This window comes from Capsella rubella, unplaced genomic scaffold (genome assembly GCF_000375325.1).
Source record: "Capsella rubella cultivar Monte Gargano unplaced genomic scaffold, Caprub1_0 scaffold_5, whole genome shotgun sequence".
NCBI classification, from domain to species: Eukaryota; Viridiplantae; Streptophyta; class Magnoliopsida; order Brassicales; family Brassicaceae; genus Capsella; species Capsella rubella.
Genome location: NW_006238919.1, coordinates 6839909 through 6866079, shown reverse-complemented (window position 1 = coordinate 6866079; position 26171 = coordinate 6839909). Strand labels below are relative to the sequence as shown.

General features: G+C 37.2%; 8 protein-coding genes and 4 non-coding genes across 13 annotated transcripts; 2 read left to right on the top strand and 10 right to left on the bottom strand.

Annotated features, from left to right (window-relative positions):
* Window positions 1-1939: 1939 nt before the first annotated feature.
* LOC17886317 lies at window positions 1940-3524 on the bottom strand. The gene is made up of 2 exons (XM_023782912.1): window positions 2245-3524; window positions 1940-2170 (listed from the first exon to the last, which is right to left on the bottom strand). The coding sequence occupies exons 1-2, from the start codon at window positions 3482-3484 to the stop codon at window positions 2088-2090; spliced, it is 1323 nt and encodes a 440-aa protein (XP_023638680.1). The 5' UTR covers window positions 3485-3524; the 3' UTR covers window positions 1940-2087.
* Window positions 3525-9584: 6060 nt separating this feature from the next.
* On the bottom strand, window positions 9585-9658 carry TRNAV-AAC. Its single transcript has one exon. It is a non-coding gene; the product is annotated as a tRNA-Val (tRNA).
* A 534-nt stretch (window positions 9659-10192) lies between these two features.
* On the bottom strand, window positions 10193-11176 carry LOC17886056 (expansin-like A3). The gene is made up of 3 exons (XM_006292139.1): window positions 11056-11176; window positions 10674-10968; window positions 10193-10568 (listed from the first exon to the last, which is right to left on the bottom strand). Exons 1-3 carry the CDS (start codon window positions 11174-11176, stop codon window positions 10193-10195), a joined length of 792 nt encoding a protein of 263 aa, XP_006292201.1.
* Window positions 11177-11564: 388 nt separating this feature from the next.
* TRNAV-AAC lies at window positions 11565-11638 on the bottom strand. The gene has a single exon. It is a non-coding gene; the product is annotated as a tRNA-Val (tRNA).
* Window positions 11639-11945: 307 nt separating this feature from the next.
* On the bottom strand, window positions 11946-12929 carry LOC17885178 (expansin-like A3). Its single transcript, XM_006290234.1, has 3 exons — window positions 12809-12929; window positions 12419-12719; window positions 11946-12318 (listed from the first exon to the last, which is right to left on the bottom strand). Exons 1-3 carry the CDS (start codon window positions 12927-12929, stop codon window positions 11946-11948), a joined length of 795 nt encoding a protein of 264 aa, XP_006290296.1.
* An 806-nt stretch (window positions 12930-13735) lies between these two features.
* On the bottom strand, window positions 13736-13809 carry TRNAV-AAC. The gene has a single exon. It is a non-coding gene; the product is annotated as a tRNA-Val (tRNA).
* Window positions 13810-14040: 231 nt separating this feature from the next.
* Window positions 14041-15166, top strand: LOC17886698 (pre-mRNA-splicing factor SLU7-A). Its single transcript, XM_006292645.2, is given in 2 exon segments — window positions 14041-15126; window positions 15128-15166. Coding segments are annotated over 2 exon segments (1125 nt in total).
* Window positions 15167-15439: 273 nt separating this feature from the next.
* TRNAV-AAC lies at window positions 15440-15513 on the bottom strand. The gene has a single exon. It is a non-coding gene; the product is annotated as a tRNA-Val (tRNA).
* A 598-nt stretch (window positions 15514-16111) lies between these two features.
* On the bottom strand, window positions 16112-17524 carry LOC17885551 (putative F-box/kelch-repeat protein At1g20940). Its single transcript, XM_006292993.2, has one exon. The coding sequence runs from the start codon at window positions 17511-17513 to the stop codon at window positions 16311-16313; it is 1203 nt and encodes a 400-aa protein (XP_006293055.2). The 5' UTR covers window positions 17514-17524; the 3' UTR covers window positions 16112-16310.
* Window positions 17525-19805: 2281 nt separating this feature from the next.
* Window positions 19806-21800, bottom strand: LOC17885843 (ACT domain-containing protein ACR9). The gene is made up of 6 exons (XM_006291136.2): window positions 21525-21800; window positions 21202-21420; window positions 21006-21111; window positions 20569-20923; window positions 20185-20469; window positions 19806-20092 (listed from the first exon to the last, which is right to left on the bottom strand). The coding sequence occupies exons 1-6, from the start codon at window positions 21679-21681 to the stop codon at window positions 19946-19948; spliced, it is 1269 nt and encodes a 422-aa protein (XP_006291198.1). The 5' UTR covers window positions 21682-21800; the 3' UTR covers window positions 19806-19945.
* Window positions 21801-22156: 356 nt separating this feature from the next.
* On the bottom strand, window positions 22157-22697 carry LOC17887182 (histone H4). Its single transcript, XM_023782593.1, has one exon. The coding sequence runs from the start codon at window positions 22650-22652 to the stop codon at window positions 22341-22343; it is 312 nt and encodes a 103-aa protein (XP_023638361.1). The 5' UTR covers window positions 22653-22697; the 3' UTR covers window positions 22157-22340.
* A 1725-nt stretch (window positions 22698-24422) lies between these two features.
* On the top strand, window positions 24423-26142 carry LOC17885948. Of its 2 annotated transcripts, none has more exons than XM_023782043.1 (4): window positions 24423-25074; window positions 25176-25231; window positions 25305-25497; window positions 25603-26142. In XM_023782043.1, exons 1-4 carry the CDS (start codon window positions 24481-24483, stop codon window positions 25948-25950), a joined length of 1191 nt encoding a protein of 396 aa, XP_023637811.1. In that variant the 5' UTR covers window positions 24423-24480; the 3' UTR covers window positions 25951-26142. The 2 variants fall into 2 exon arrangements, with proteins under 2 accessions (XP_023637811.1, XP_006291264.1); XM_006291202.2 differs by having other exon boundaries at window positions 24424-25074; window positions 25600-26142.
* The last annotated feature ends 29 nt before the right edge of the window (window positions 26143-26171 follow it).

The window sequence follows — 26171 nt, the reverse complement described above, 5'->3', positions numbered from 1 at the left end:
CTATTTTTTATTAATTATTATTATCATTATTAGAGTTATTTGATATATATGATTACGATGAACAACTCTTACAAACAATGATCCTAATTAGTTTCAAAATATTTTGAAAATGTAAACTATAAATGATCCTAATTGTAGTTTCAAAATATTTTGAAAATGTAAACTATAAAAAAATTTAAATAGCATTTTCTTTATTAATACTTTATAAAATCCATTCATAAGGGAGTAAATAAGTATATCCATAAACACGTCTTAACCTATAAAGTTAATAACAGATTAAAATAAAAGAGAGAGATGGCTTTGTGTAGGAGAGAAAAGATAAGAACAAATTCCAAACCCCCAAATTTCACTTTCTATCTTTTTGTACTAAACCCTTTTCACCACTCTCTCTACACACGTTTTTGTATATAATATTTGGTTAATTAAAATTGATAACTCTACCCAAGTATTTTATTACTATTTTAAACTTATTTTTGTTGTTAAAAAGTCAAAAGAAAATGAGAGATGTTCGTGAACTTAATTTAAAACCATTCCATTAGGTTTTCTAGTCCAAAACAACTCATTTCCACTAATTTGAACCAAAGTGTATAAAGTATACACAAAATAATAATTAGGATGTAGCTAGAGAGCATTAGCATCTCCTCATTTTAAGTGATTGTATCACTAAACCCGTATCTACTTGTGTTGCTATTAATCATATTTATCGGACATATCAAAAGTTTGTTTGTTAAATTGTTGATTTAAGTCGATGAAAAATCTTCCAAAATATTGAATAGAACATATCCATGTGAGAACGACTCTGTCATATCCATGGCATTGATTACTACATGTGATGTGAATAATATACATATCTTCATACTACTCCTTCTCTTATTGTTTCATTGTCGGAACTACATATACAAAATGTAAGATTACGATTGTCTAGAATCTAGATTCTATATTGATCATTGACGATGTAGTTTAATGGAAATGATGCATATGAACAACGTAAAGGAACACTCATGTCTTCTTGAGCTTAGTGCTAAATGAGATTTGGTAAAGGCTAACGTCTAGAATAAGAAGTGTATATCTTTGATACTCTCTCTACTTTTTCTTAAGTGGTGGGGCTATAAAGTATTATATGAGGTGAGCATGACCAATACCAAAACCATATATATTATTTGCCAATCTTAAACCTCTTATGTGAGAGAACTAAAACCTTGAAAGTACTATACAGATACAGAAATTTCTTCAAACTTAGTTTTATTAGCAATCTTCAAACAACTCTTTTACAAGCTTGTTTGATCAGAGTTAACCAACATCACACACTGCGATTTGGCCCTGATCGATTCCTAATCTACCCAGTTTACAAGCACAGCAACAGCTATGCACACTCTTTTGTTCACTCACCAAAAGAACCCACAACGATTCTTCGTTTAAAACTCAGATATGAACACAAAGAACTCTCACACTTTTTTTTCTTAAAGTGCTAACCCTAATAAGAAGAAAGCTCTCTTCTTATATAGGCAACAAAACAACTCGCAGGTCCTCTCTTTATCCAGCGGACACTGCGCAGCTTCTTGTCATGATGTTGACTTCACTAGCTTCCCACTAGCCAACAACAACCACCTTTTGTCTGACAACTTTACATGCTTTTTGCTGTAGCTGTCACTTTTGCCCTTTGACTTCGTTACCAACGTTGGGCACCAAACGTGCTGCTTCTCATCACGATCGAAGTGTTGCGTTGTCAACAAGATGCCAGCGTGGCATCGTGCTTCTAAGAGTCCTTCTGAGCATTTTTCAGGTTCTGCAACTGTTGGTCCTTCAGACACTCTGTTTCTTCAATCTCCCCCTTTTTGTCTGAGTATGTGCCTCAAGCTACCTGCACACGAACAAACAGACACACGCAGCAAAGGCAATACAAAATACAACAGTTTCGTTCCAAATTGATCCAGAGGACTTAGAGAAGGATAGATTAAGAGGACAAGGTTCAGCACATACAATCATTTGAAACAAGCACATGTTTCAAATATACTTAAACATGGATAATTCTAAAATCATCAAATACAACTCACTACTCCCCCTAAACAGAAGATCTACTGAACAAACTAGTCACTATCCGCAGTATCAAGGTTGTCGCTTTCTGTGTGCTCCTTAAGTTTACGAGCACAGACATCAACATATTCTCCCCCTGCTTGAGTGCACAGACTCATATAAAAAACAGGTGTGAAACAGAGAAGTAGACTAAGAACAAGAAGGACTTACTTGAGAATCGTTGCATGATGGTCGTAGCAGAGTGGGCTAGATGAGCAAGATCAGCAGCCAAGGTCAGTGAGGGACCAGAAGTAGGCGCAGTCGCTTCCGGGGTCACAAACATTGTAGGAGTAGAGGACAAGACATCACCAGTCAGAGATGGAATGACCCGCTGAAAACGTAACAGCTGATCAATCAGGTTGGGGAAGATTAAACAATCAGTCGATGAGGCAGCACCCGAGCGAGATGCACACGAGCGAATCTCATCAAACACGATCTTTCCAAAGTTTAAGCGCTCCCCTTTGGCAATTAAGTAGAGAAGAACACATCTGTCAGGGGACAGAGCACGATGATTCGTGGAAGGTAACCAGTTGAAGCAGCTGATTTGATGAAGAACAGTGATGATATCGCCAAGAAGACCGGTTGACACTTCAGCCACAGTTGACACTTGCCCATCAGTAAGGAGAGCAGCCACAGCATCAAGATCTCCGAAGGCCCGAAGTTGAGATGTATTCAAAGGATATGGCTCATTTGGCAGTTGGAAGAGGCGATTGATGAGAGACGGTGAGAACTCATACATGGACCCTCTAACAAAGACTCTGAGAACCTCAGAGTCCCTACCTTCAGCCTCCGGAAGATTGGCATAGAATTCCTTGACCATCGTTTCGATGAAACTGTCAATCTCAGTAACTGTTGGAAGAAGGTCTGCCCTGAACAGGATGGAACGAACATCATCATTTTGTATTTCAGCCGATAGAATCTTCATGGGAATGAAGGCTTGACCATGGAGAAACTGGAATCGCTCTGCAGCTTGAGCAGAGATAAACCGAGACGAGAAAATGGGAGTGGCTGGTCTGTTTAATTCAGGAAACCGTCTAATCAGATCGGCGATGCGACGTCGTTGCAAGATGTACCGGTTGAGGAATTCCGGTGGAGGAGATGACTCAGTAGTATCATCAGAGAGATGAAGTTGTCCTAACGGAACTTGGGCTTCTGAAACTTCAGGAAGACATGCAGAATACGAAAGGGGAACTTGAGCGGAGGAAAGACGGCGCAAAAACCGAGTAAGAGCAGGATAGACTTCTGGGGAAGGAGAAACGACTTTGGATCTTGATTTCTTTGCAGGAGGTGCACCAGATTTGGCACCCGAGAAAAGAGAAGGAATCGCATGACTTGTCGTTGCAGCGGAAGTAGGATGAGCAGAGGACAGTTGCGATTGACCTGGTCGAGATCCATCGTTTGGTTGGGACATGTTTGCAGATGACCAAAAAGATTATCAGATCTGAAAGAAGTAGCCGCTTTAATTGTTGTGGAGAATGGGAGCAAAGGATATAGATGATGTCCTTATAAGTTGCAACCCTAGTGTGCCTGAACAGTACTCAACAAACAGATCAAATCCACACAGAACCAATTAGGCCCACAGATAGGCCCAACCATGGCCCAACACGAGATACAAAATACATAAATACTTATGCAGATAAGAACTGAGACAAAATAACCACCAGAGACAGCCTAGGAGATACACTGACAGGAAATGTAAACAACAAAATCTCAAGGATTGATGATACACACCTGAGTTCAATTCCCAGACTATATGTAAAGATTCCTTTGGACAGAGGTGCATAGCTGTTTACGTTCTTGAGTTACTTGGAAGACAAAGTCTTTGCAGCCCAATGAGATGAAACATACACATTGATCTCTTCAGGCTAGTCTACACTTAGCATACTTCTTTAGATTTCATCCTCAAGATGTGTAGGAGCTGCTCTCACGGCGAGGGGGGTGATATGAGCAGAGAGAAGAGGGATCCTTTAACTTTTACTTTTCTTTTTTTTTTTTTTTTGATAAAGTATATATATACACACGATGTACCTTTGAAGATAGAAAGAAGTATCACCCCTTTCCTGCCTACACTTTTCTGGAGATTTTCTTTTTCTTGCAGCCACTACACATCCGTATCGGACTTCTTCGACAAGTAGTATGCGAAGCAGCTGTTTTCCTGAGAAGATTTGCTGAAAGTTTTTTTTTTTTTTTTGTTTAAAATACAGACACAAAGCTATGCAACCCTGTACAGAGGAACCTGTTGCATACGCCTTAAAGACAAGAATCATTAGTGATCACACAATCCAATAGATTTTTGCAGATTTACAAAACTGTTTAAATCTAATGGTTTAGTGAACATATCAGCAAGTTGTTTTTCTGAGGATACATGAGAGATCTCTATCACTTTGTTCTCAACAAGTTCTCTAACGAAATGATGTCTAATGTCAATATGTTTTGTACGAGAGTGTTGGACAGGATTTTTTGAAATATTTATAGCACTCATGTTGTCACAATACACAAATAAGGTTGAGGAAACAATACCATAGTCAGATAGCATTTGTTTCATCCACATTAATTGCGTGCAGCAACTTCCTAGGGCAATGTATTCAGCTTCAGCTGTTGACAAGGTTACACAGCTTTGCTTCTTACTGTGCCAGGATATGAGGTTATTTCCCAGAAAGAAGCATCCGCCTGAGGTACTTCTTCTATCATCCAGATTACCTGCCCAATCTGAGTCACAAAAACCAGCAAGATTCGGATTAGTTTGCTTAGTATAATACAACCCTCGGTCAGTGGTACCTTTCACATATTTGATGATCCTCTTAACAGCGTTCAGATGAGACAATCTTGGATCGGCCTGATATCTTGCACAGACTCCCACGCTGAAGCACAGATCAGGTCTGCTTGCAGTGAGATACAGAAGACTTCCAATCATAGCCCGATATAGTTTTTCATCAACTTTCTGTCCCGATTCATCTTTGGATAGTTTCACAGTGGAGCTCATTGGTGTTCTGGACGTCTTGCTAGTCTGCATTCCAAATCTTTGAATTAAGCTCTTGGCATAGTTTCCCTGAGATATATGAATCCCATCATCTGTCTGTTTGATTTGCAGACCCAGAAAGTAGTTCATTTCTCCAACCATACTCATCTCAAATTCCTTTGTCATAACCTTTACAAAGGTATTCACCAATTCTTTTCTTGTGCTTCCAAACACAATATCATCAACATATATTTGGACAATAAGAATGTCCACACCTTCTTCATAGACAAACAGGGTTTTGTCAACACTCCCACGCTTGAACCCATTTTCAACCAGAAACTCAGTAAGACGTTCATACCAAGTACGAGGAGCCTGCTTTAATCCATAGAGAGCTTTCTTCAGCTTGTAGACATGATCTGGAAAGTTTGGATCTTCAAATCCTTTAGGTTGAGAGACGTAGACTTCTTCTTGGATCAATCCATTTAGAAAAGCACTCTTTACATCCATTTGAAACATCTTGATGTTTAGAAGAAATGCCATACCAAGAAGCAGCCGAATAGATTCTAGACGAGCTACAGGAGCAAATGTCTCATCAAAGTCTACTCCTTCAACCTGTGAATATCCTTGAGCAACCAATCTTGCTCGATTCCTTGTTACATTTCCATTTTCATCAATCTTGTTCTTGAAAATCCATTTCGTTCCCACGACATTTATGTGAGTAGGTCTTGGAACAAGATTCCACACGTCATGTCGGGTAAACTGGTTTAACTCTTCATGACAAGCTGAGAACCAAAACTCATCTTCAAGAGCTGCAAACACATCTTTGGGCTCCATAACAGACACAAAGCATGAGTGTTGAAGCATTTCTCTGAAGTTAATCTGGACTCCCCGAGTAGTACGATCACCTCTCAAGTGTCCAATAACATCCGATTCAGAGTGATGTCTTGGTACTTTTAACGGAGTGTTTGCAGTTTCACCCACTGTTTCTGATGTTTCACCTTGATTATCGTTACTTATCCTTTCTTGGTCTTCTTCTGGTTTTTCCTGAGTAGCCTCCTCATTAGGATTTTCATCATCTACAGCAACTGGAAACAACTGTGTTGGACTTCTGTCATCAAACACGATATTGACAGATTCCTCTACTCTCTTAAGACGTTTATTATACACTCTGTAAGCCATGCTATTTGTTGCATATCCTAGAAAGATCCCTTCATCACTCCTTGCATCAAATTTTCCAAGATGATCTTTATCATTTAGAATGTAGCATATGCATCCAAAGGTATGAAAGTAGCACAGATTTGGTGTCTTTCCTTTCCAAATTTCGTAAGGAGTAGTGCTCGTTTTTGGTTTAACATAAACCCGATTGATGATGTAACAGGCTGTGTTAATTGCTTCAGCCCAGAACCTAGGTGACACATTGTTTCCATGAATCATTGCCCTTGCCATTTCTTGAAGAGTTCTGTTTTTCCTTTCAACAATTCCATTCTGTTGTGGCGTTCTTGGGGCAGAATATTGATGTCTGATGCCTTGTAGGTTACAGAACTTTTCAAACTCCTCATTTTGAAACTCACCACCATGATCACTTCGGATTTGGACAATGCTTCCCTTTTCAGTTTGCAGCTGAAGAGCCAGAATCCTAAAACTTTCAACTGCTTATGATTTTTCTCTTAAAAATCTAACCCATGTGTACCTTGAAAAATCATCAACTAAAACAAAGGCATACCTTTTCCCATTCAGGCTTTCTGTTTGCATTGGTCCCATGAGGTCCATGTGGACAAGCTCAAGAATTTTCTTTGTTCCAATATTAGCTGTTTTCTTGTGTTGAACTTTGATCTGCTTTCCCTTGCTACATGCCTCACAAACTGCATCAGATTTTCCTTCCAGCTTGGGAATTCCTCTAACCACTTCTGCATTCACAATCTTGATCAAACTCTGTGTGTTAATATGTCCCAGACGTCTATGCCACAGATCTAATTTATACGTTGTTGCCGACAGACACGTTTCAGACTTCTTCCACATATAGCAATTATTTTCTGATCGCACACCTGAAAGCACTTCATTATCATTTTCATCACAGGCACTACAGTTAATCTTAGTAAAAGAAACTTTCAAGCCATCATCGCAGAGCTGACTGATGCTGATCAAGTTAGCCTTTAATCCCTCAACAAAGTAGACATTTTCCAATTGAGGTTGATTTGATTTTGAAATCAAACCCTTTCCTTTTATGTTGCCCTTACCGCCATCCCCGAAGGTGACTTTTCCACTTGACACATTTGTGTAGTCGTCAAGAGTATTTCGATCTCCGGTCATGTGTCTAGAGCAACCACTGTCAAAATACCACGAATTACCATCCGGAGTAGCCGCAGAGGTATACGCAACATGGGCATGCATAGCTGCAACTGTGGGTTCTGTACACACGAGGGTGCAGTTCAAGTTTTGGACATCTCCTGTCTTCTCCTTCAGATGCTCTATAGTGACTTCACTTTCACAACTGTTGTAGACTGCCTCTTCTGTATCGTACATGTCTTGAAGATGTTTGTTAGACACTTCACTCTGCATGTCTCCATAGAGATCTTTCTTTGACACCCACATGTGACAGAACTTGGTTGGTTCTAAGTATCCTCTGTTCAGAGTCCATAGAAGACAGACTCTTTCCTTGAACTTGTAGCATCTGCTCCTTTGATGACCTTTTCTTCCACAGTGACCACATCCATAAAACCTTCTGTTGAACACTCTTCTCGTAGAGTAACTTTTAGTATTGTCTTTTCTTTTCACAGTACTAAGTTTCACCAAGTTATCAATGCCAGACTGTTGATTATCCACTGTTTCTTCTAGCATCCCTCCACTGGTAAACTTCACAGACCTTTTGTTGCACTGTTCTTGACCTTCTTGGTATCCTAATCCTTGATGCTCAGGCCTTTTCAGAATGTTATTCAGGTCGCCCGACGCACTGTTCAACATTCTGATATGCTTATGCTTGTCGTTAAGCTCTCGTTCTAGCATGGTTGCTCTATCCTTTCTTTGTTAAGATAGATGTGAAGATCTTCAGCTTTCTTGAACAAGTCCTGAGTGAACTTATCACAACTTAAGGTAGGAGTGGGAGGACGATTTTTTTCTTCATAGGCACTAGTGATTTTGGCTTCAAGACTCAGCTTTTCTTCCAGAAGTTTAAGCTTGTCTTGACTCAGTTGCATCCAACTGTCATAGAGCGTCCTGTATTCCTTTTTAGGATTCACTTCATCATTTCTGTCTGAATCAGTATCAGAATCTTGCAGTTTGTCAATTTTGGCAGTAAAGACTACAATGCTTAGGCGATCATCTTCAGCTTTATCTCTATGGTTGTTCCTTTCAGCAGTTGACTCGAACGAAGGTTCCCAACCTTTTTCTACAGCAGTCCATGTTTCTTCAACTTGACCTCTGATGAGTTGTGTCATCCTAACTTTCCAGTACCCATATCTTCTTGTATCCAGAATGATGTTCTTGCTTGTTCCTGCACCAACAGTAGTAGGTTCCATAGTTCAGGATCTAACCTGTTTGGAGACGAGAAAGTCTCACAGATCGGTTTCCCGCTTTGATACCAATTGAGAGAACTAGAACCTTGAAAGTACTACACAGATACAAAAATTTCTTCAAACTTAGTTTTATTAGCAATCTTCAAACAACTCTTTTACAAGCTTGTTTGATCAGAGTTAACCAACATCACACACTGTGATTTGGCCCTGATCGATTCCTAATCTACCCAGCTTACAAGCACAGCAACAGCTATGCACACTCTTTTGTTCACTCACCAAAAGAACCCACAACGATTCTTCGTTTAAAACTCAGATATGAACACAAAGAACTCTCACACTTTTTCTTCTTAAAGTGCTAACCCTAATAAGAAGAAAGCTCTCTTCTTATATAGGCAACAAAACAACTCGCAGGTCCTCTCTTTATCCAGCGGACACTGCGCAGCTTCTTGTCATGATGTTGACTTCACTAGCTTCCCACTAGCCAACAACAACCACCTTTTGTCTGACAACTTTACATGCTTTTTGCTGTAGCTGTCACTCCTGCCCTTTGACTTCGTTACCAACGTTGGGCACCAAACGTGCTGCTTCTCATCACGATCGAAGTGTTGCGCTGTCAACAAGATGCCAGCGTGGCATCGTGCTTCTAAGAGTCCTTCTGAGCATTTTTCAGGTTTTGCAACTGTTGGTCCTTCAGACACTCTGTTTCTTCATTATGCTCATTGGTTTAGTCCAAAATTTTTGATTTGTTAAAATTTGAATAACAATATTTATGTAACCTAATGATAGTGTGTTTTATACTTTTATTCATATAACTTCATATAGTTCTAGCATTTTATTAGCCTATACTAGTGATACGTGCTCGTTCCATTGTTCTTATTGATTTCTCTTTGGATCATTGATGGCTCTGATACAGAGTTTGATACCAATTGTTGCAACGGTTTTAAATTGTGTGACATACAAATTAAAAACTTGGACTCTCCCATTTCAACTCATATATATATTGAGAAGATAAAATCCAAAAAAAACAAAAAAAAAGAGAATGGCTTCGCCCGGGTTCGAACCGGAGACCTTCAGTGTGTTAGACTGACGTGATAACCAACTACACCACGAAACCTTTTTGACGATGATACAAAAATAATATGTATAGACCATACTGACATATACACATAAACAAACAAAAGAAAAACAAATACTATTTGTTCAATTTTATGTCATTGTTCTTTGAATTTTATGATAATTGGTTGGTGTTTTCTAAAAATCTTAAAATGATTTTTTATTTCTTTTTCATTATCATCCTCACAATAATATGATATGGCTCCAAAATGGTTGTCACTATTCATTCCAATCATTTTTATTTTTATTAAGTGACAACCATTTGCTTCCAATATGTGTGTTTTTGATGGCTATACAACTTCAGAGATGTGTCTACATCTCTATGTTATGTTGTTTTCTTGTCGGATTCTTTGCTTGTAATGATTAAGTGACATTGACTCTAGCTTTTTGTTTAGCATGATCTTTAGTTCTTGAATGGTGTACCGTTTAGTCGGATACATAGTACATACATATAGATGAACTCCAGTATATATTTATAATTCTATGAAGTGTATATAAGTTTGTTGTATGCCTAAATAAGGAGAAGTATAATGAGTCACTTCCATATGTTACTGCATGTATTACAACTTTCTTGAGCAATGTCAGTGATCTGAACCCCGGAATCATAGATCCTCCCAGCTTCCCAGTTGGCTGGAAGAACTCTCTTCGCCCAAACCGTTTTGCCATCATAGCCGCCTGTCACCGTGACCCTAAACTGTAGAGCTCCCGTTGGTACTTTGTCAGTTGCCCACACGCCTCCGTAGCTTCTTGTCATGTAACTCCATTGTGACGAACCAACTTGAGCAATGTCGATACCTACCACTTCGGTTTGGCCTCCTTGGTACAAAAGCTTTATCGCCAAGTAATATGGCTTTTTGCTTGCTTCTTCCACTCTCACTTGCAAATTCCTTTTCCCATAGTTGCAAGGAACTCTGTTTTTTTTTCATTTCCAAAATGTATTTATTAGTGCCAAACTATAAAACAAGTGACCATAACAAAAAAAAAAAAAAAGAAGTTATGTGTTTTAAGAATCAAACCTTTGGTATTCGATGTCGACAATGCCTTGTTTAAGAAGGTACTTGTCAGCACTACCAACAGGTTTAGCCATAGCCCTAAAAGCTCTATTACTAAGGACTAGATCAGTGTGGCTGTTCGTGTTCAAGTCCGTGACCATCACAATGGTTCCTTTACTTGTACACAACTTTGGGTTCTTGCATCTGACTTGGAAGCAAGCTCCACAGCCAGCACCATTTTTGTATATGGAAGGTGTAGCCGCCGCAATGTGTCCAGCAACGAATCTTGTAGCCATAGAGCCATAACCACAAGCTCCGGCTGCAAAAACCCCATTACAAGACATGAGTAAAGAAATAAACAAGTAGTTATAAGAAGTAATGAGACAATAGAAGAATGTTTAATTACAAGAGAGAGCAGAGGCAGATGAGAAATAAGCTGCTTTAGAACTATGAACACATCGGTCACATGCGTTAACAGATGATGAGAAGAGGAACACTATCACAAGTATGTAGAGAAAGCTTCTCATCTTTGTTCTTCTTAAGAGGAAACAAAAAAAAATATGTATGAGCAAAAGAGAGTGAAATGGTATTAATATGAAAAGAGAAGAGAGGACAAAGAATGAGATTATATAATACTAGTGATGAAGATTGAAGAGAGATAAGCTAGCACACAGAGTCATAGTCATAGAGTCAAGTGTGTATTTCTTTCTAATTACGCGTTTTATTCATAGTCATTAGTCAAATGACATATTTAATTACTTTTTATAGATTTCGTTTTGGTAAAGGTTTCTCTATCTCCATCATTGCTTCTTAACATATGTTTTAAAATCAAGATAACAACTCATTGTCAATAGATGAATCCAATCTCTTTCAAAGGAGATCGAACAAGGGACTGTAAAAAAAGAAAAAAAGAAATGGCTTCGCCCGGGTTCGAACCGGAGACCTTCAGTGTGTTAGACTGACGTGATAACCAACTACACCACGAAACCTTCACGGCAATTTCACAAAACCAATGTATATAGACCAAACTGATATATACACACAAAACATCTCTATGTTATGTTGTTTTCTTGTCGGATTCTTTGCTTGCAATGATTAAGTGAAGTTGACTCTAGTTTTTTTTGTTAAGCATGATCTTTAGTTCTTGAGTGGTGTACAATCTAGTCGTCTACATATATAGATCTTTCTTAGTCCTCTTGTTTCATAACTCCAAGTCTCCAATATATATATAATACTATGAAGGGTATACAAGTTCGTTGTATATTTGTATGGCTAAATAACGAGAAGTATAATGTTTCACTTCCATATGTTACTGCATGTATCACAACGTTCTTGAGCAATGTCAGTGATCTGAACGCCGGTATCATAGATCCTCTGAATTTCCCAGTTGGCTGGGAGAGCTCTTTTGGCCCAAATTTTTTTGCCGCCGGTCACCGTAAACCTAAACTGTAAAGCTCCGGTTGGTACTTTGTCAGTACCCCACGCGGCTCCGTCGCTTCTTATCATGTTAATCCATTGTGACGAACCAACTTGCGCAACGTCGATACCTACCACTTCGGTTTGGCCTCCTTGGTACAAAGGCATTATCTCCAAGAAGTATGGCTCTACCTTTGCGCTTCTTTCTTCAACTCTCACGTTCAAATTCCTTTTGCCGTAGTTGCAAGGAACTCTGTTTTTTTTCATTTCGAAAATGTATTTGTTAGTAACAAAGTAGAAATCAAGTGAACATAAAAAAACCAAGAAGTATACGTGTGTTCCAAGAATCGAACCTTTGGTATTCAACATCGACGATGCCTTGTTTGAGAAGGTACCTGTCAGCACCTCTAACAGGTTTAGCCATAGCCCTAAAAGCTCTATTACTAAGGACAAGATCGGTTTGGTTGTTGATCTTGTTCATGTCTGTGACCATCACAAAGGTTCCTTTACTTGTACACAGCTTCGGGTTCTTGCATCTAACTTGAAAGCAAGCTCCACAGGCAGCACCATGTTTGTAAATGGAAGGTGTAGCCGCTGCAAAGTGGGCGGTATACAATCTTGTAGGCATAAGAGTGCCATAAGTACAAGCCCCGGCTGCAAAAACCCATTACAAGACATGAGAAAAGAAAGAAACAAGTAGTTATAGAAATTAAAAAGTAATGAGAGAAGATGAGAATGTTTACAAGAGACATCGTAGCCAGATGAGAAATAAGCTGTTTTAGAACTATGAACGCATCTGTCACATGCGTTAACAGATGATGAGATGAGGAACACTACTACGAGTAGGTAGAGAAAGATTCTCATTTTTGTATGTTATGAGCAAAAGATAGATTGATATGAAGAGAGAAGAGAGGACAAAGAATGAGATTATATAGTAGTGAAGATGATCAAGATAGATAATATATCTAGCAAACGTACAGAATCAAATCAGAGCGTCAGTTTATATTTCTTTCTAATCAAGTATTTTATTCATATTAATTAATTAGTCAAATGAACAATTTAATTAATAGATCATAAGTAGAGTCAAATGACATATTTTATTACTTCATATAGAATTATTTTTGGTAAAAATGTTAACATGTCGATCTCATCTTTTCTACTTTTTCGTGTGTAAATTATTTGATAATTTTGAAACTAGTTCATAACAACACATTTCCACTAGGCTAATGGTCAAAGATAATGGAGCATTAGGTTTATAAGAACATAAGTAGATGATTTCTTTGTTTCCATGGTCAGGGGGACTTAGGGCTATACAAAACATAAAGTTTACGATTTGTTAAATGTGTACGTCAAAATAAAATAAAAGTAACACTCATGTCTTCTTGAGCTTAGTGCTTATCAAAGATGAGATAAAAAAAAACAAGATGTATTTTTCAAAGCTTCTCATCTTTGTTTTTTCTTAAGAGGAACACTATCACAAGTACAGGTAGAAATAGAATCTCTAGTATTTACCAGAAGAAGTTAAACATATATAATTGCGCAATTTTCCTAAAACCTCTTAGTTTTAAGGAAAATAAACATATGTGTTCAAGTGAGTAATTTACTAATGTTAAAAGGCAAGTAGTAAAGAGGAACTGTAAACAAAAAGATAAAATAAAGAAAAGAGAAAATGGCTTCGCCCGGGTTCGAACCGGAGACCTTCAGTGTGTTAGACTGACGTGATAACCAACTACACCACGAAACCTTTGTTGTCAAAACTTTTAATTTCTTATATTTATAGATCAAACCTTGTTGGCTTCTTTATACGGTTTTAGGTTTAATCTAAGGGTATGTATAAAAAGGCATTGCCTCTCATATATATACTCAACTAGGTTTTTGAAAAATCCCACCAAGCTTCATTCTTTGCAGCCTTATTATTATTATTTTCAATTGTTACCTTGGCAAAGAGTAATCGAAGCTTAACGATCTGATAACAATGGCAACAGCTTCAGTTGGTTTTATGTCTAGGAAAGATCGTAGGAAGCAATTCGAATTAGAGGAAGCTCGTAAAGCTGGTCTTGCTCCAGCCGAGGTAGACAAGAATGGAAAAGAGATCAATCCTCACATACCTCAGTGTTTGTTAACTCCATGGTATGCCAAGTCTCAAGAACAACCTAGTTTGAAGCAGCATCAAGAGAATAGGAAAACTCAAGAACCCGTTTCCATAGAAGCATGTGATCATGAAAGTGGCGCAAAGACTTATCATCATCATCAAGCCGAGAAGTATCGTAAAGGAGCGTGTCAAAACTGTGGTGCAATGACACATGATGTTAAAACATGTATAGAAAGACCTCGTAAGGTTGGAGCAAAACACACGAACAAGAACATTGCACCTGATGAGAGAATCAAGAGTGTTGAGTTGGACTATGATGGTAAGAGAGACCGATGGAATGGTTATGATACTTCAAACTACCGTTCTGTGATGGATAGGTTTGATGCAAAAGAGGATGCACGTAAGAAGTATCTCAAGGAGCAGCACCTTAAGAAACTAGAGGAGAAGAAGAATAGTGATGGAGATGAAGAAGAAGACAACGACTTAAGAGTTGATGAGAGCAAGCAGAGGGATTTTGGAAGAGTTACAAAACGTGTTCGAACAACTGATGGTGGTAGCACAGGAACTGTAAGGAACCTGCGTATAAGAGAAGACACTGCAAAGTACTTGCAGAACCTTGATGTCCACTCAGCTTATTACGACCCTAAGTCTCGATCCATGCGTGAAGATCCTCTCCCACATGAAGATCCGAATGAGAGTTTTTGTATGGGAGATAATCAATATAGAAACAGTGGCCAAGCTCTGGAGTTTAAACAGCTATACACCTATTCATATGAAGCCTTTGAAAAGGGACTACATGACATACATATGCAAGCTGCTCCATCACAAACTGAGTTGATTTATAAGAGGTGTAAGGTTGGTAAAGAGAACCAGAGATCTCAGATGAAGGAGTCAATCATGGCAAAGTATGGTAATGCAGCTGCAAAAGATGACATCCCGAGGGAGCTTTTGCTTGGATAAAGTGAAAGATAAGGTTGAGTATGACTGAGCAGGCTGGAGGATTATATAGAGAGTTCACATGCGGATCCAATGAAAGATTACTGGATCGGTTGAAATAGAGTTATTAGTTTCTTTCTCTTTAACCATGTCACATGAAGAAAACTTATTAAGAATGAGACCCTTGTGTTTGAAGTGTTAGCCAAAATTAAAAACAAAAGACTCTTGTTCTTGATTTCTATGTTCATGCATTCATATCTTCACCCTCGATTTTAATTTCATTCATTACTGTAAACAAAAGTTAATGGCAAAAGAAATATTTTTTATATAAAAAAGAAAGAGAGAATGGCTTCGCCCGGGTTCGAACCGGAGACCTTCAGTGTGTTAGACTGACGTGATAACCAACTACACCACGAAACCTTTATGGCAAGTTTACAAGAAGTGTATCTATCTACAAAAATGATATATACACATAAACCAACCAAAGAAAAAAGAGCTGTGAGTATATATATATCTATGTTCAACCAAAGATAATTTTAGTATACTAAAATTTATTGAATTTTGATTGATTTTGCAAGAAAAAAAAAAGTTGAAATTCGGAGTATATTACGTCAAGTTGATTGATATAGCCAATAGCCATAGATTAAATACTGGAATATTTATAGGTTTTCAATATTGGAAAATAATATAATCTATTAGTTATAAATGTCAAAAAAAAAAGTCAAAAATCTAATATCTTTTAATATTAAACATTTCTTAATAATTTATAAAATAGTTTCTTAATTCATTTTTTTTTTTGTTTATTGATGAAAGAAAATGTTTTTTTATAGGCTAAAGGTGAGTTATCAAAAATTCGTAATTGGATAAAACTCCCAAATTCTCTAATATGTGAACATGTATGATTGGTTGTTAATCGTGCATGTGACTCAATGCTATTGAAACTTGTTGTGTGGTTTGTCTTGTAACTCTAGAGCTAGGTTTGACTATCATTCTTAACTATTGCTACAAAAATTACTCATTCACCATAAACAGATTCTCTTTGAGTCTAATAAAAAAAATTGTCTTATACAAACTGATCTTACAAATGATTTAAGACTTAAAAATACATAAAAACCACGAGATTGAAATTAGAAAAGCATATAGGAAACAAACAATTCCTATAAAATCAATCAGGACACATGACCTATAATAAGTAAATCAGGAGATATATATAGTGTTCACTTGGTTATATCAATGAGTCCCATAACCTTGGTTAGATAGAGGATGCGTTGGTCATCCGAAGCTACAAGAACCTTTGTCTGCTCATCCATCTCAATAGAGAACAACGAGGGCTTAAACATATAGAAGTCTCTATAATTATTAGGAGCACACCAAATTGACCCCAAAGATTCCCAACTGTTAGCTTCCATGTCAAAGACATGAACAAAACCTAGGAAAGTATAGTGTTTCATCTCCCTCACCACAAGACGCTTGCCGTCGTACGCAACCATGTTCCATCTTACAAGCGTACTATCTTCCATAGATACGATACTGATCCTCTTGGAAAGGGTCCACTTGGATTTTTTGACTAGTGTGTAAACAGAGATTGTTTCTTTTGTCCCCGATATTAAAGTTAAGCGATTGGTCTTATCGTCCGCTGCAAAGAGTAACTTCATATCCTGTTTTCGATGGAATCTGGAAGGAATCAGCCGTGCTTGCTCTGTCTCCGGATTGAAAGCTATGATGCTCCCGTCGTTTCTCAACCAGTGAAGAGTGTCGTCCAAGTAAACATGTTTCATCCGTGTCGTGAGATCACTTTTAGAACCAGCGTTGATGGTTGTTTCCGACAGTCTCCAAGAACATCCGTCGCTGATCTCGAAACCGTACAACGTTCCCATCTCAAGAACGCATACGATCTTGAAATTTTTGGTGGTTCGACGATTTACAGCAAAACCAACACACATTGCTCTCTCCGTGCGAGTTATTTTCTCTTTTAGGAGATCCCAACCATATTTATGATCTTCCTTAACTAACATAGGTATAAGCTTTGACCCAGAGTGATCAATGATTCGAAATCTCTTCGTGAGGGGATTTGCTACGAAGAGAGTACCATTGATGTATAGTAAGAGAAGGCCAGAGCATGAGCCGAATATGCTACATCTGTAACTGTAATCCAATTCTATATCTTTATGCCTCACTGACATAGAATCGCATGAAGAAACCAAAGGGTGACAGATGATGCAACTGTCGCCACAACAATGAAGGTTCAACAAAATAGGTTTGATTTTGTACATGGAAAAATATGCGATTTGAAAATCGGAGTCGTCGGATATATAAGATTGGAAATATTTATTTGTGCATCGCATCATTGCCAGAGACTTGAGTTCTAATCTGAAGAGAATATCATCGAGAAGATACAAAGGCAAGACATCCATGATCATATAGAGTGGAATGAAAGTTCAATGATTTTTTTTTTTATTGACCAGCTTGTCATATATATGCAACACATTATATAACATGGAAGGAAATAAAACTTAAATTCAAAGAAAATCTTATCACTGTAAGAAAATTAAAATTATGTAGATATAAAATTTATTAATTTTTGAGGTATGTGAAAATAATATTTTTTAAAAATAATTGGTTTTAATGAATTTATTAAAATCCAAAGATATGTTATAAACTATAGTATCCAAATATAATTAAAATTTTTTTTTCTTTTGTTCTTATGATCTTAATAACAATGGATCAAGCTAATTGTGAAATTCTATCAAATCCATATATATTAACTAAATATACTATTTGTGGTCTAAGAAAGTGAAAATTTAATTTTATTAGTTATGAATTTGAATGTATGCTAGATAGGATATTTGTAATTATAGTTACAGTAATCAAATAAGAATGGATTAAAACTAATTAAAATAGAAATTCTATCAAATGTCTCTTTATTAAAATGATACTATCATATATTTGGTTCATATATAAAATTGGTTTGATTTTGAACATCGAAAAATATGCGATCTGAAAATCGGATCCGCACCTTTTCCTACACTATTCTTCTCCGTTTCCTTCAAGATTTCCTACGAAAATGATATTTATATGAATTTGGTAGGAAACTTTCCTACCACTTTATGACACGCTTTTTCGTAGTAAACTTCCTTCTTATTTCCTACCTGTGGCTGTTTTTGTAATAATTGCGAAGTATTTTGGTAGGAAATATTTTCTTCCAAAAATTTTGTAGGAATTTTCGTAGGAAATCACCATGTTTTCTTGTAGTGGGAGTCGTCGGATAAATAAGATTGGAAATATTTATTTGTGCATCTCATCATTGCAAGAGATTTTAGTTCCAGTATGAAAAGAATTTCATCGAGAAGATACAAAGGCAAGACATCCATGATCATATATAATGGAATGAAAGTTCAATGATAAGCTTGTTATATTAATGTATTGTTCGTTTGCCCGTCGCTGGATCTAATGGAGAAATATAAAGTGACTTTAACTTGCCAAAGCAAAGTTTATTTTATTCACATCACTTATAATTTTTCTTTTATCTACTATAATATTTTTGCAAGAATTTTTTGAGGAAATTTAATGAACATTTATAGCAAAAAAATTAGTGTTTTTCCTTCAAAAATATTATGTTGGAGGAAAGTTTCGAACCCGGTTATATTGATTCAAAGTTACTCTTTTACCACTAGACTACATCAATATATTATTATTATCATGTAAACAGAAAAACAGATCGTATATATATTTGAAAGCAGGTTAAAACGACTTAATATTATTATGCGAAATATATAAGAAAGCAATTATGAAAAATTATGTTTGTTTTAAAATTAACATTTATACACAGGTTGTATGACGTGATGGTTTTGAATCAACATTACTAAAATATTAAAAATATTATTAATTTTATACTTAAAGAAAATATTATAGATCATTAAAATGCATGTCAGATCAAAGTTTCTTACCTTTTGAGTATGATGCTCCTGATCCTTAAGGTCGATAAACACTGTTTAGTAATCTTCTCCCTCAGTATCATACATATACTTATTAGCAATCTGCCTAAGGTTATCTGGTAGATTATCGATTTCAAGCCTACCAATCACGTTAGTAAAAGAACTCGTAGCCGTAAATCCTAAAAAAAAAAAAAAAAAGAACACAAGTTAATAAGAAAGAAAAAATGGAATGTCATCTCGTGTTACAAGCCTGGACACACAGGGCCGCTCCGTGACCTATTTTTTTGAAACATTCGTATTGGACCTCCAGATTTTTTGACATCTTTAGTAAGAAAATAGACCGCAAAACATATTTTGGTTTTGCAAAATTAGGCCCCATATTTTACAAAATTTAAATTCTGTTTTCCATGTTTAAATTTTATCTATTTATTATTTCAAAAATAGGCCTCATTTTCTGAAATTTTAAGCTCTGGTATCGACCTATAAATTTTATCTTTAAAACCTCTGAAAAAAAAAAATATGTTGTATTGGGCCACATATATATGACAGGGCCGGCACTGTGGACACACATGAGCTATTGTACTTGATCATAATTACCCTAGGAACGTCTGTGGAATCGAGACCACCGAAAGGAGAAAGTGTGTGCAAACCAAAGGGAACGTTTTGTATCGTGACCAGACACTTTCTCCTATGTTTGTGACTTGTGTCTATGTTTTACCTATGTCGATGAGCATCTTCTTCCCTTTATGTTATGGTGAAGATGTGAGTGGTCTGACATTTCCAAGGGAAAAATACCAAATATACTAAAGCCGATATTGGCAACAGACAAACAGGTAAAAGCATTTACAATAACACATAACCAAACCGCATACCATATATGATACATCACGTAGCAGTCAGTATATTAGGTCTGCAATTTACCAACCCATTAATGTTCTTCTCACTTTATTAACAAGCTCATTCATAGCAGAAGCACTACCAAGCTCGAACAAACAGCTCTCATCCAGAAGAAATCTGTACACTTCCCATTCTCTGTCACTAGCCGTGTACCTTCTTATTTCAGCCTAAGATTGAATCAAAAGACACCACAGTTCACAGTTAAGAGTTACTGAACATTGATTTTAAGACTTCCGTGAGTTTAGGTTTTGTTTCTTACCGAGAATATGCAGATTCCAAGCACTTTTAGTGAAAGGGTAACGTCATAGAACACTCTTGGTCTGCCTTTACCAGATATCTCAACTGGATTAGCAACTACAAGTTCAGTGTCTGGCCCTCGGTTTGTTATTATGACACGTAAAGGGTGAAGCATTTCAGCTTTCAGACGTGAACATAACGAATTCTGCGTATCAGGATCCACGATCTTGTTCCCATCTTTCAGCTGAATAAATAGATCTAGATCCCGATGACCTTGTGTTTGAGGTGAGAACCTACCATAAGACATCTGCAGAAACAGATCACAAACTAAGATAACACAAAGAAATAGGCAGTGTACAAATATACTTAAAATCTGAAAAAATCTGTATGTTAGTTTTACCATTACCTTAATGTCAAAGTCTTTAAATGTTCTTAATACATCATAGAGAAGGCCTCTGTGATCAACACAGCTTATTCGGAGTAATGTGTGAGCCGGGCTTAAACGGTTGTCAACTGTGATAGTAGAATCCTTCAGCTTTATCATATCATCAGTAAGAAGCTGTACACGATTGTCTTCATAGGTAAGCTCCTCAGACGTAAACAATTCTTCAGCCACTGCTGGAGAAAGAGATGGAATATTCTGATGACATTCATACTCAGGACCAGCTAACTGAAGTTCACAGCTTATACATGCTTCTCCCAAGACAGACCGAAACTTCCCTCGTGTATCCTCTTGGCGCTTTTCTGTATGTAAAAGATCCCTAGCAGACAATACTACGAATCATCATCAGAATACTAAACGGCAAGTCTTAAAGGAGCAGATTGTTTAACTCACTTACTCACATGTTATCAGTAATAAAGAAAAGATCCATAACTCTCCCATCTGGTGTCGTAGTCACCTTCACGGTTTGAATTGAGAGCTCAAGCTCAGTTAGTACTCTAGTAACATCTACAAACAAGATTCTCACACAATCAAAATACCACTCAGTAAGCAAAATCATCACATAATCACCCGATCAGATCTGATAAGTCACAGTACCGTGCAAGAGTCCTTTCCGATCTAAGCAAAAGAACTTCAACAAGTAAACAGGCGTTGATGCAGGACAAGAAGACATCAAATTGAGCACAAAGTAGGTTGAGCAAGACGGGCATACAGATACAAGCTGGTTCTTCAAATGTGACCATCTCAATCTAAGAGAATCATAATAAGGAACCACCCACAATACTATGTAACACCATACTCCATCAGTTGTAACATCTACACACCAAATCAAGGTAAATAATCTAAGCAAATTACAGAGAACAAGATCAAAATTACTCAAATCATTTTGAAGCTAGAGCCAGTTTCTGGAAGAATCATACCTCCTTTTGTGATGTAAAGCCCGAAATCGAGGACGATTCTGCAAATATCGCAACATAAACCAGTCCTATCAGGACAATTCACAGTGATAACATGCGCATCTCCCACCTTCTTCCCCAATTCTATTACGACGGTGTCTTCACTCTCCGGAGCTCCCATTTCTTGAGAATCAATTCCGATCAAATTCACGGCGAGAGCTCACAGAAGAGCTGATGCAAATCCAAGCTTCGTCTCCTCTGGACTCTTCCCTTTCTCTCTAGAACATGAAAGAGATTATATGATTTGACAATTTTCGAAATTTATGTTAAACCCAAATTAACTCGGTTAATTAGACGAAACCCGGTTCGTTACATCTAATACGAACACGTGACGAGATAACCCGATGATCGCACATAGGACCGATCCGGTTAGTCTTTTGATCTACGGTACCTTTGCGACAAACCAAATTAACACCGCAGTTGGGATTTCATATGACAAATTTCAATCAATATTAACCAACCTAATTTGAACCGATCCGGTTATTATAGCTAACCAAGACATTACAAATGAGATTTTACCATTTTGATGACGACGAGGTTGTTCAATGGAAATCAAACAATCATATGGTTGCTGTAGTTACTCAAGAGAATCACAGTTTAAGACTACGAAATTGCAATATTTGTTTTTGTTACGAACACGAAATCGGCAACTACAATAACGAAATTGCAAATACATCCTTCATATTTATGAGGTTTTTGGGAACTAACACCAAATTCTGAAAATTAACATTTCTAGATAAACGTAGAAAAACACAGCAAAAAGCAAACAAATTCAAAACCCTAGCCGCCGAATCCGTAAAGAGTCCTTCCTTGTCTCTTAAGAGCATAAACCACATCCATGGCGGTCACCGTCTTCCTCCTTGCGTGCTCGGTGTAAGTAACGGCGTCACGGATCACGTTCTCCAAAAAGATCTTGAGAACGCCACGTGTCTCTTCGTAGATCAGACCACTGATACGCTTGACACCACCTCTACGAGCCAATCTACGAATCGCCGGCTTAGTGATTCCTTGGATGTTGTCTCTCAGAACCTTCCTGTGACGCTTCGCTCCTCCTTTGCCCAAACCTTTGCCTCCCTTTCCACGACCCGACATTTTCTCAGAAAATTTTGATTTCGCTTTGCGAAACGAATTAAAATTGTTGAGATGTGAGGTGAAATGAGAGAGCGGTGTGTTTGTTATATAGTCATAGGATAAAGTGATCTCAATCTCTGTGATGTTTGAGGATAGTTATTGACCGTCGATTAAGATTTAATCAACGGTTAGTAGAGTCGATCCGCGTGACTCACGAATGTCTCCAAAGTTTTGTTAAATCATAGCGGGAGAATTTTTGCGGTTCCGTTTTTTGTGTGTTTTTCATTTTCCCCCTTCTTTAACACGACGCCGTTTGGATATTTTAAATAAAACGCAGCCGTTTGCTGCGTACTTTGTTCTTTGTGTTGTTCTGTGATGTTGGTAAAAAGGTAAAAAAAACTGTTATTTGTTTTGTATTCATCGAAACTTCATAAAATCATGTGACCAACTTCAATATCTGATAAAATAATTCATATTTTTGATCAATTGTAGCCATGGGAATATGGGTATTCGGGTCGGTTCCGGATCTTTTGGGTATAATTTTTTTTTATACATTTTAAGATCCAAGAAGTTTCGGTTCAGATATCGGTTCGAATTCTTTCGGTTCCAGGTCAGTTCGGTTCTACATTTTTAGAACCGTATTATATCTAAAATATTTGGATATCCATTTGGTTCAGGTAAAATTGACCCGTTTGTATACGAAATGTAACAAAATACCCAAAAATAAAAATAAATGGAAAGTAAAAATAGATTAAATTCTAGATCCGGGTAAACGGGTACCCATTCAATTCTCGGATAATACCCGGATCCGACCCAAAATCCATGGGTAGAGAAGAACAATATCTATCAGTTATTTAGGCAATAACCGAATCCAAACAGAACGGGTTATTTTTGGGTCGGTTCCGGTTTGGTTTTTCGGTTCCGGTTTTTATGCCCATGGCTAATCAATTGGTTGAGGTGTTGTCGTGCAAATTTGATAACTTTCACGCTTTTGTAGAGGTAGAAAACAAACAACGGCTCGGGTTTGATAAAAGCAAATTCACAAGAAGAAACCATTGTAGCCGCAACCTAAACCTAACCAAGTCTAAAAAATTCTTGAATGCAAATGAGATACTTGGTTCGTTCAGAGACAGATGAAAAATCATGTGCAGTTTGGGAGGTGGAGATTGGTCGGGTCCGTGATATGATTTTGATTGATCTTCATCTTCTTGTTGCATTCAAGATACCCAAAACCAAACCTTTCTCTCTTTATCTTTATGGTCCATCCTCAATCAAGTCAGACAACAACTACTCATCATCACACAAACACATCCATATATATAAACTATATAGTGTAGATTGATATTGTAAACAAACAAATAACTGAAATTTTTCTAATCAACCCAATGTTGTTATAGTTATAAAATGAATTAAAAAAATATTTCAACTAGATTTATATTCTTTTTGGTAATCTGATTTATACTATCAAAAGTGATCAGACTAATTAAATAAAATGTCTGTAACAGCATGTGCTTACTAGTTCTTAATCTAATTCTCATTATTCATTAACAAATGTGTTCTAAAAATATAAACTTCTGCAAATACAATAAAGTTAAAAAATAATCAAACCAACCATATTGTACTTGGATTGTTAGGTTGTATCATTCATCTATGTCAATATCAAAGTTAAACTCCTTGATGTCTTTATAAATCTTAATCACATAATTTTATTTTTATTTTATATTCGTCAAAAGTGAGTTCCCTTTATTTAGCTTTATACTATTTAAAAAAGAAAACAAACAATTAAAAATTTGTCTTTTCTTAGAATCTTTTTTTTTTTGTTCCTGCGAATTTTCTGAGCTTCACAAAAATGGCGACTGTTCCTGAACTTGAAGAAGAGAGATTGAGAATGAGAAGCTTCATTGAGGAAGAAGAAGAAGAGCATGAATTGAAGAAGCTAGCGAAGTCATTTCTAGGTTTAAGTTTCTCAGTAATGCTAGCTCATCTCCCAAACGACGCAATCTCTCTCGTCCCGAGGTTAACATCCGAAATCAAAGAGCTGAAACGGCGTCTCGCGGCGGCGGAGGAACAAGTCCGTCAGATGAAATCTCGGCGCGTGGAGGACTCAAAAGCCAACGCGCGCGTGGTCGATATCTTCGCTAGTCACAGGAACGCTTGGCAAGAGGAGGAGAAACGTTTGATGAATCGGATTCACGAAATGGAAGAAGAGAGGGAAGAGTTTATGAATAGGGTTAATGAATTGGAGAGAGAGGTGAGTGAGAGAGATGAGATGATTGGGTTTATGTCTAGAAGAGGTGTTGAGGAAGAAGATGATGATGGAGAAGGACAAGGAGGAGGAGGAGGAGATGAGTCTATTGAACGTTACGGTGTTGATCACCTCACTGTATCTTCATCACCTAATGCTTATGGGATTGACCCAAGTTCCAATTTTAATCCTTTCCAGGTTTTTCTTTTTGACTTTGAGGTTCTTGATTTTGGATTTCATGGTTTTGAGTGTGAAAGGATGTGTTTTGATTTTAGGGTTTTTGGTTTCTGTGTTTGTAGGATGTACAGTATGAATCTTTGGAATCTGTGTACCGTATGAAGCATTTTGTCCCAAGGTATTGAATTTGAGATTGTGTTGTGTGATGATGATCAGTAATGTGTAGTAACCTTTTATCTTTGATAACACAGAAGGGAATCACCATGGAAGATTGATAGTGAAGCGACTGGTGTTTCTGCGAAATTGAGGTTACTTGAAGAGGAATTAGTAAATCTTGAGAAAGTTTGTCGTAGTGACATTTCGAAAGTTCCCTCTTTGCTGAGAAAACAGGCTAAGAGGTATCAAGCTCTTTCGGGGAAGATCGATGATCTATGCAGAAGAATGGTTTTGCTCTCTAAACACTATTTGTAGTTTGCTTATGAACACATAGATGCTTGAGTTTTGTTACTGAAGAGCTAAAAGGGTTTTATGGTTTACTGTTTACAGCAGAGTAGTGATCCGTGTGATGCGACATTAGGACCCGAGTTCAGGACGCAAAGACAAACCGAGTTTCTGCTTGAGTGTTTCAGGCTTCAGCAGCGGGCATCGGAGACAGGGCAGAAGCTAGTTTCATTACAGACAGAAATCTCTAGGAGTAATCAAGGAGATCATCTAAACCAAGCCAAGATGAACACAGGAAGGACGCTGGATTTGATCAAGAACAATTTGAAAGAAGTTCAAAGAAACTTGGAGATTTGGCTGGCTAGGATCATTGGAGATCTCGAAGGCATACTTGCTAGAGACGGGGCTTCGCGTGTTAGGGAATTCTACGTTGCTCGATACCCTTTTGTTCAGTAGAATTCATAATTCTCACATCTTATAAGGCTAACTCGCCATTTTTTTTGTTTCCTTCGGCTTAATGTTATGTATGTGTCTGTAACTGTGGTTAACCTTGTAAAAGACCAGTGTAGAGTCAAGTCTAGGGTCAAGTGTGAACTAAGTGGGTCATCTTTGTAAGTCGCAATGAATTTAATAATGAAGATTAGAATCTCTCAAGTCATAAAAAATAATGTTCACAT

Coding starts and splice junctions, on each gene's coding strand:
- LOC17886317 (XM_023782912.1), bottom strand. CDS start 3,484: ATGTCCCAACCAAACGATGGATCTCGACCAGGTCAATCGCAACTGTCC. Junction 2,171..2,244: donor CATCATGCAACGATTCTCAA/GTAAGTCCTTCT, acceptor GCACTCAAGCAG/GGGGAGAATATGTTGATGTC.
- LOC17886056 (XM_006292139.1), bottom strand. CDS start 11,176: ATGAGAAGCTTTCTCTACATACTTGTGATAGTGTTCCTCTTCTCATCA. Junction 10,969..11,055: donor ATCTGCCTCTGCTCTCTCTT/GTAATTAAACAT, acceptor GGGTTTTTGCAG/CCGGAGCTTGTGGTTATGGC. Junction 10,569..10,673: donor GTCGACATCGAATACCAAAG/GTTTGATTCTTA, acceptor AAAAAAAAACAG/AGTTCCTTGCAACTATGGGA.
- LOC17885178 (XM_006290234.1), bottom strand. CDS start 12,929: ATGAGAATCTTTCTCTACCTACTCGTAGTAGTGTTCCTCATCTCATCA. Junction 12,720..12,808: donor ATCTGGCTACGATGTCTCTT/GTAAACATTCTC, acceptor GGGTTTTTGCAG/CCGGGGCTTGTACTTATGGC. Junction 12,319..12,418: donor GTCGATGTTGAATACCAAAG/GTTCGATTCTTG, acceptor GAAAAAAAACAG/AGTTCCTTGCAACTACGGCA.
- LOC17885551 (XM_006292993.2), bottom strand. CDS start 17,513: ATGATCATGGATGTCTTGCCTTTGTATCTTCTCGATGATATTCTCTTC.
- LOC17885843 (XM_006291136.2), bottom strand. CDS start 21,681: ATGGGAGCTCCGGAGAGTGAAGACACCGTCGTAATAGAATTGGGGAAG. Junction 21,421..21,524: donor GCTTTACATCACAAAAGGAG/GTATGATTCTTC, acceptor TTTGGTGTGTAG/ATGTTACAACTGATGGAGTA. Junction 20,470..20,568: donor TTAAAGACTTTGACATTAAG/GTAATGGTAAAA, acceptor CTGTTTCTGCAG/ATGTCTTATGGTAGGTTCTC.
- LOC17887182 (XM_023782593.1), bottom strand. CDS start 22,652: ATGTCGGGTCGTGGAAAGGGAGGCAAAGGTTTGGGCAAAGGAGGAGCG.
- LOC17885948 (XM_006291202.2), top strand. CDS start 24,481: ATGGCGACTGTTCCTGAACTTGAAGAAGAGAGATTGAGAATGAGAAGC. Junction 25,232..25,304: donor ATGAAGCATTTTGTCCCAAG/GTATTGAATTTG, acceptor TTGATAACACAG/AAGGGAATCACCATGGAAGA. Junction 25,498..25,599: donor ATGATCTATGCAGAAGAATG/GTTTTGCTCTCT, acceptor TACTGTTTACAG/CAGAGTAGTGATCCGTGTGA.